The sequence below is a fragment of the Xiphophorus hellerii genome, chromosome 5 (assembly GCF_003331165.1).
Source record: "Xiphophorus hellerii strain 12219 chromosome 5, Xiphophorus_hellerii-4.1, whole genome shotgun sequence".
In the NCBI taxonomy this organism is placed as follows: Eukaryota; Metazoa; Chordata; class Actinopteri; order Cyprinodontiformes; family Poeciliidae; genus Xiphophorus; species Xiphophorus hellerii.
The window spans coordinates 23,367,930-23,376,159 of NC_045676.1; the positions used below are offsets into that span (position 1 = coordinate 23,367,930).

The following is an 8,230-nucleotide window of genomic DNA, read 5'->3' on the forward strand; positions in this document are numbered from 1 at the left end:
GTTAACTTGTTCATTTAGTTCAAAACTATTTGTACTAAAGGTTTGCCAAAACAATGAATGTGAAAAAACAACTCTGTGACAGTGAACAGAAAGGTTTATGTTTTCACAATGATCTTTCTTGACGGTTTCCCAACAAACCATTACATTCCCATGTTCTCCTTTTCATTTCTCTAGAGTCTTCCGTCCAGCATAGAAAAAGCAGTCACCTACCTTGAGAGACGTCTCCCCAACCTCGTCAGCCCTTATGCCGTCGCCATTACATCATACGCCCTGGCCAATGAAAACAAACTTAACCGGGAAATCCTCTACAAGTTTGCTTCTCCTGGTATTTATCCAAAAAAATCTAAATAAGTTACACATACATATGTATGTATAAATGTATGTATGCATGCATGCTGCATCTTCCGGCCTGGGGCCTATAGGAAGAAGTGCTGCTAGAGGGTTAGGTTTAGGACTGAGGTGTGAATTGAGCTTAAGTTATGGTTATGCTGACGATAAATAAATAATTAATGGAAGTCAAGGTGACGACTTTGTGAAGATAGGAAGAAATACCTATGTATGTGTGTTTGGGTCAGGGTCGGCCCAAGGCAAAAGAAAACTGAGCGGGTGCTGAGGGCCCCGCAGCCACTAGGGGGCCCCCTAAATGGAACTCTTGCTTTTTTGTTTGTTGTTTTTCCTAGTAATGATTTCTGATTAAATTAACAAAAACACACAATTTAATTATAAAGTTGTGATTTTTTTTTACAATAATATATATTTGATCATGTAGAAATAATTTATAGAGGCAAAAGAAAAAAAAAATAAGTTGCTCTTGTTTCTCGTATATTTATTTCTGAAGTTTTTTTGGTTACAAAATGGCGTGCTTGAAAACGTTTGACAATAATTAAAAGTTTGCAATGTTTGACATTGTCTAGCAAAATGTTTTCATATCAGGCTAATGCATTAATATGCCAATGAGCTGCTCTAAGCTGTACTTGGTGATATGTTGTTTGCTGCTGAGCATAATCATTTATGATTAAAGCAAACATTATTTTTAAATCAACTCATGAGTTACATAAATTATAAGTTATAAGTAACTTCCACAGGAGAACTGATAAAATGATTTGTGGGAACAGAATCGGCTCAGTACTGGTCCACATTCTCAGGTCAGAAGGACTCACCTGGGATAAATTACATTTTTATTGGGATTACACCTAAAATATATTAATTTAATCAAAGTATGTCATGAATATGTGTGTAAGTATTCCATCTTAAGTGCAGTGCATACTAGTTTTTCTTTTGTTGCTTTTAACATCACTGGATGATACATGCATATGGGATGTAATGTAAGCAGCTGTCAGAGACGCAATGAGCTGATAGCAGTGGTGCAAATGATCTAATTGTCTGACTGCTGATTCCAGCCGGTCCACAATGTTAGCAGAAATAAAGGGCCCCAAAACCAAATTTCTCTTTGGGCCCCATGGAGGCTTGGGCCGGCCCTGGTTTGGGTGGTTAGGTCTGTCTGGGTAGAAGAATTGCAATTTATTAACTATGTCAGAAATATTTTAAGATGTTTCTGTTTTTCAGAGTTAAACCACTGGCCTTCATCTGGAGGACAAATGTTCACACAAGAGGCAACAGCTTATGCTCTCTTGGCTCTGGTCAGAGCTCAGGTGAGAAACTGTTCCATAAATATAGAGTTATAGTTATTTTTTCATTATTACATTGAAATATAAAAAATTGAACATCAATTGGAGCAACGCTGTTTTATAACATTTAAACAGAATTGTATTAATGTGTTTTTTTTTATTTTTTGTTTGGGGTTTTTTTAACAAGTAGCTTTTTATGTGGGATTTTGCAGGCAGTGTCTTTTCACTGGTGGACAGCAGTCAGAGCCTTTTCAGTTTGCAGATTCAAGAGTAAATCAGGGGAAATAATGTTAATACCAAAGCATATTCCAAATAAATTTCTACAATCTAAAATAACTTAAAATTAGTAGCATTTTAATCACATTGAGCAAGCCTTGCATCAAGATGCGGTGCTTAAGCTTATAACATCTGTGCATTGATCCCAAATGCTCTCATTGAAATGAAACATCACACATGCAGCTGGATCTACGTGTTCATTAATGAAAATCAGAGCAAATAATCACTCATTTGTCATTTGTGCTACTGGCTTTAGAAGAAAAAAAAACGGTTGGGGACAAAGTAATTTACAGAATTGTTTAAAATAATTTCATCACTTTAAAAACATTAAGAACACAAAACATTTTATGAGTACCATCACCAGTGCACTTTTAGCTGTTAAAATCTGTTTTATCGTTTGGTTTGCTTTAAAATAAAATTGCTATAATGAAGCCTTGGCGTAAATTCAAACTGAAAGACTCTCTAGGTTCAGTATGGAAAAAGCAAATAAGATATTGGAGAGGAGATATTGAAATGACGCAGAATATATAGAGAAAGAACTACTAGCTTCTTTCGTTTTCTTTCACTATAGCGCTTTGAAGATGCAAAGCCTATTGTTAGATGGTTTAACCAACAACAGTTTGTGGGTGGAGGCTTCGGGTCAACACAGGTAACTCATAACCTTTGTTCTTGTAACCTTCTAGTTCTTTGAAAAATATCACTTGTTAGTTAAAGTGGAGTTTTTCTTAATTCTTGTCATTTTTCTTTCTTCCCAGGCCACTATTATTATGTACCAGGCCGTGGCAGAGTACTGGACCAAAGCTACGGAATCAGAATACAATCTAAATGTTGAGATCTTGTTGCCGGGCAGATCAAACCCTGACAAGTTCACCTTTAACAGAGAAAATCAGTTCACCACAAGAACATCTAAAGTGAGACCAGAACCTTACTTCACATTTACAACACTTTACCTTTATTATGATTTTTTCCTAAATTACAAGTTAACATTTTGACAGTTTAATGGCATCAACCAGGATGTGAAAGTTACTGCCACAGGAATTGGAGATGCAACAGTGAAAGTAAGTAACTTTGTGTTATACTCCAGGCAAGTACTAATTTATTTTTAGCAGTGTATGAACTGTGAACCATTAACACTAAGCAAAGGCTTAGTGTTAACACAAAGGATAAAAATAAAGCAATATACCTTACAGCCCAATTCTATTCTCGCTGCATATTCCATCATATAAAATCCAATAAATGAGACCGTCTCTTTTTTTAATCTTGCTTTGTTTTGCTCTTTTAACTTCATGCACAGCTCACCATCAAACATTTAATGAGATACAACTACCTCTGGTTTGAAGAATTTTAATTACTCTTTACAAAGTAATGCTCAGCTTTCAAATTTTATTTGAATTGTACCTTTGTCTATAAAGGTTTTCAGAATATCTCAATTTCATCTCAATTACTTTCTGAAAATCTGAACTTATATACATATGCACTTATGCACTTTTCTTATTCAAATAAATAACATGGGAAAGGAGCAATCTCTGTTTCTTAGAAACAGGGAACAACAGTGGAAGTATTGTTCTAGTGTTGTTCCAACGGGGTCACACTGACCCTGTGTGCACATTTACGGATTTTGCCGCACTCCTCTTGAGCGTTGCGCTAAAACCGCGGGATGGTTAATCGATATCTGAAGAAGACATTGTGCAGCCTAAATGAATCACCTGTACACTGTTTAATGCAGGCAATGCCATATTCCAATTATTGTTTAGATTCTAAATCTCATTGCAAATCAATTGCATTTTGGAAAATAGTTGTATTTTTTTCATTGGTTACTTTGCATATGAGGCACATTTAGACAGATCACATCTTTTATATAACACAATAATTATACTCTCTCAATGTGACAGATGGTGTCATTGTATTACGCCATTCCTAAAGAAAATGGAAATGACTGCCAGAAGTTCAATCTCTCTGTGCAACTAATCCCAGGTAATTTGTAGGCATTGTTTTGTTTTGCAACATCTTGCCATTTTATCTCATCTTGTGATTTGAACAAAATATTTACACATGTTTCATTTATAATTTCTTCAGAAATATTGGATGGGGATAGGAAGACATACAGACTTAGGATAGATGTTTTGTGAGTATTGTTCACACTTCAACTTTTGCTAAAATAATTACCTGGAATGATATAAGTTGCCTTGTGCGTTCCACATACAGGTATGTGGACAGGAATCGAGACGCAACCATGTCAATCTTGAACATCGGCCTTCTAACTGGCTTCACTGTTGACACGACGGATCTCGACTTGGTGACAGACTGAGATACATGAACATAGAAAATTTTAACATTAAGTGTTAGATGTTTTTGATATTCCGAGGTCTGTTTGGTTTATTAGATGATGGAGGCCACGTGTTTATTCGTGTGTGCAGTTGTCTAAAGGACGCGCCCGCGCCATTGCTAGATACGAGATGAACACAGTTCTGTCCGAAAGAGGCTCACTCGTCATCTATCTGGACAAGGTAATAATTCACCTTCTGTTTTCCTTTCAGCTAACTCATTTGTTAGTTGCTCCACCATAAATGTAAATCTCTTACCAGGTTTCACACACACGACCAGAGGAGATCAGCTTTAGGATCCATCAGACATTAAAAGTTGGCGTTTTACAACCAGCAGCCGTGTCTGTCTATGAGTACAACGACCGTAAGTTTTTAAAGGGATGGGCTATAGTTGTTTTTTTTTTATCTTAACCAACTCAGCTGCGCATTTCTTGTAATCTGAGTTTTCCTCTACAAAATTATTTTTCTGACGCTTTAAATTTATATAAATATGCACTTTCCCACTCACCTAACCTGCTGCTGTGCCAGAAAATCTCTATTGTGGGACAATAAAGGATATGTCTACTTTATTCTATTTTATTCTAAGAATAGATTTGTTTTAAATATGTGGGGGGTTTTCTTCTATTTCAGAAACACCATGTGTGAAATTCTACCATCCGGAGAGGAAAGGAGGACAACTGCTCCGGCTCTGTAGAGATAATGATTGCACCTGTGCAGAAGGTAAACAAGAATAGTTTGCATGAGGATTTTAGGTTGGAAAAACCCATGGTTTACTTTCCTGCATTCCCAAAAGCTGAAATTTTTCTGAGGAAGTTAGCAAAATCGTCCTTTTTCATGTAAAAGCCACACCTTACTGTATCAAATTTTGTTACACATTGACACAAAGCAATGCAAGTTTGTGAAGTGGAAGAAGAAGAGTCAATTAGTTGATTTTAAAATATTTATATATGAAAAGTGTGGCCGGCATGTGTATTTGGCCCCCTTTTTTAAATTACCCGTAAATAAAAGACACTGTTATTTTTATCCCTATGGTCTATGAAGAAGTCAGACCCAGGATATTAGTGAAGTAATAGCAAAGACCAAACATTATTGATGAAAAAAAAGCACTAAGAATGCTGACAGTTAGGTTATGGTACCTCTGGAGAAGCTGTGCAGATTCGCATCTCACATGGCAGAATCTGTTCTTATGATTATAAGTCATTAACTACCTGGCCTTCAATGAAGAATGCAACATAAAAGTCACTGATGAAAGAAAGCCAAAAGATTCCCATTTTCCGTTTGCCGTAATCCACGTAGGAAACTTAGGAGATATGTTGATGAAGAGGTTCTTGTTAGATGAGAAAAAAATGGAAGATTTTGGCCTGCGTGCATGCAAAAATCTTTGTGGGAGAAAATTAATGTTGCACATCATCCTGCACACACCATCTCCACTTTGAAGCTTCAATCTGCAGAAAAGCTTTTCTTTGTCATAGACACAAAATATTGAATATCCCGAGCCTGCTATTGAGGGTTCTCCTAATTGTGTAAACCATGTGTAAAATATTTCCACTTTGCAGTTTTTCACTACTTTGTGTTGGTTCATTCCATAAATTTGAATAAAAAGCTTGGACATTTTCACAATCTCCATAGTTTGGCTAGGCACGGTAAATTATTTAATTACAACATTACTTCTGCTTTATAGATGCCTTCATTTTTATTAGTAGTCCTCTTTAAAATGTCACTTGTTCATAGATCTGCAAACATACATACATGAACAGAATCTCTTTTTGTATCACTTTTTAGAGAACTGCAGTATGCAGAAAAAGGGTCAAATTAGCAACAACGAGCGCACAGTTAAGATCTGCGAGAGCACGGAGACCAGCAAGATAGAGTTTGGTAAGAAACAGCAAGCATGAAAATGTCTAACAAAAGACTTTTTTAGTTAGAGCAATGCAAGATGAAGAGATCTCAAACCTGTACATTGTCTGCCCACAGCGTACAAAGCTAGGGTGGAAAATACTGACTTTGAGGTGGCTACAGACTTGTACATAATGACCATAGTGCAAGTTATTAAAGAAGGTGGGTAATGAACTCTTTGAAGAGCTATGACTTTGATTTTTGAGTTGTTTTGTATCAAGTCCTTCAGTGACCTGAAGGTCCTCACTTTCTTTGTCTTCTTGTTCTACACTTTGACCACAGGAAGCACTGATGTTAATCCTGTTGGTAGGCTGCGCTCATTCTTCAGTTTTCAGCACTGCAGAGATGCTTTAAGTCTGGAAAAGGGCAAAACTTACCTCATCATGGGATCATCCAAAGACATTCACAGAGACGACCAGAAGCTAGAGTAAGTTGTTGCTCATGCAAGGGGGTCATTTAAAATCATCACTGCTCATTAAAAGCTAACGTTCTGGTCAGAGAACTAAACATAAGAAATTTCCTGAACGCCATTGGGAAGTTTGAGTTAATAATGTTCAATTTGAAAGGTTTTCTTTAAGGGTCTACTGAGGATACAACTTAAAATTTATAATTTTTGTCAAAAAGAATTACACAACTTTACATGTTATCCCACTCTTATCCTAGAGTGTGTGAACATTGACCCACACTAAGGGACAAACAAATGACCCTTAGCATGTTGCAGAGACACCATAAGCTCCTTGTTGCCATTAACGAACTGGCATGATGTTGCATCTAAATTATTAAATAATATGAAGTTTATTTAGTTTTTGATCTGGATGCAGAACATATACTTACTTTGACTTTTCATGTGTGTGTGTGTCCCTGCTCCTCTTAGGTTCCAGTATGTGCTCAGGGAGAGGACCTGGATCGAGTACTGGCCCTCAGAAGTAGAGTGCCAGACCGAAGAACATCGACCTACCTGCATGGGCATTGAGGACATGGTCGATGAATACTTAATTTTTTCTTGTGAGCAGTAGCTGAACTCAAGGAAATAACCGTCCAATTTTAAATATGTGTGGGGGACCAATTGCTGGGGAGTTTAGATCAAGGACCCCCCCTTCCATTAAAATGATTCTATTCTTGTTCCTATGAATATTTTGCTTTGTTTTGTTAATAAAAAGCACTGTGATTCATTGTCCATGTGAAGGTGTACATTCATATATTGTATATGTTAACTATTCTGGCTGAGAGTGAAAGGAGTTTAGAATAGCATCACTTTTGAACAGGCGCTTAGGGCAGCTTTGCGTCCTAAGTGCTTGCGGTGTTGAAGAAGCCGAGTAGGAGATAGCAGCCTGAGTGTGACGCATGTTGGATTATGGATGTTGTTCGTGCTTCGAGAAAAAAAAGAAAGTAAAGGAAATTTACAACAACCGCATGTCTCGACATCACTTTTGTTCAAGTGTGCAGCATATGCTTCATTTTGCAGTTGTTCAACATCTGCTGACAAGTGTAAAAAGTGACAAGACTCACAATATTATTAAAAATCTCTTGGGTGTTTCTACTTTAATTCTTGTCTGGAATTGAAACTGTTTTCCACATCTTTCTCTGTTGCAGCTCTCATTATATACATAAATTCTTCTTTTCTCTCTTAAACACATTCTTTAAATATTTTTGGGTCTTTTTCAAAGTGAGGTGATGTGAAGCTATTAGTAGGAACAGTTGTCTAAAGTATGAAAGAACATGTCATGTCACTGGGTGCTCTGGAAATTAAATGGATCCTGTAGTGATTCAGTTTTAGCTTTAGTTTTAGCAATTTAAATCCACTCTGAATAAAAATGTTACAATTCACTTTGCTACAGTGCTTTGTTAGGGTCTTAGTTAATTTACTCAGGTTGAGTCTGCCAACTGTACCAATCTACAAGAATAGCTATGACTCGCTGGTCCACTGGATTTTACCATCAGCTGAGTCACCAAATCAAATGTTGAGGCAACTGATACAGTTCACACATAAATATCCTTTTTACTGCAGGAAAGGGAGTTATTACAGATAACTTCACAGAGTTCAAATTAACCATTTAATATCAATATATTAAATAATATCAATTTAATATCACAGTGTTTGATGGA

General features: G+C 36.5%; 1 protein-coding gene across 1 annotated transcript in view; it reads left to right on the plus strand.

Annotated features, from left to right (window-relative positions):
- Positions 1–7,534, plus strand: part of LOC116719586 (complement C3-like) — a 28,634-nt gene extending 21,100 nt beyond the window's left edge. Inside the window, exons 28-42 of the mRNA XM_032562137.1 lie at positions 175–325; positions 1,567–1,652; positions 2,476–2,553; positions 2,660–2,815; positions 2,900–2,962; positions 3,797–3,878; positions 3,981–4,029; positions 4,110–4,200; positions 4,322–4,411; positions 4,490–4,592; positions 4,859–4,948; positions 6,011–6,103; positions 6,203–6,286; positions 6,407–6,551; positions 6,999–7,534. Of these exons, the coding sequence (XP_032418028.1) occupies positions 175–325; positions 1,567–1,652; positions 2,476–2,553; positions 2,660–2,815; positions 2,900–2,962; positions 3,797–3,878; positions 3,981–4,029; positions 4,110–4,200; positions 4,322–4,411; positions 4,490–4,592; positions 4,859–4,948; positions 6,011–6,103; positions 6,203–6,286; positions 6,407–6,551; positions 6,999–7,140 (1,503 nt within the window). The 3' untranslated portion in view covers positions 7,141–7,534. The remainder of the gene's footprint in view (positions 1–174; positions 326–1,566; positions 1,653–2,475; positions 2,554–2,659; positions 2,816–2,899; positions 2,963–3,796; positions 3,879–3,980; positions 4,030–4,109; positions 4,201–4,321; positions 4,412–4,489; positions 4,593–4,858; positions 4,949–6,010; positions 6,104–6,202; positions 6,287–6,406; positions 6,552–6,998) is intronic.
- Positions 7,535–8,230: the final 696 nt, after the last annotated feature.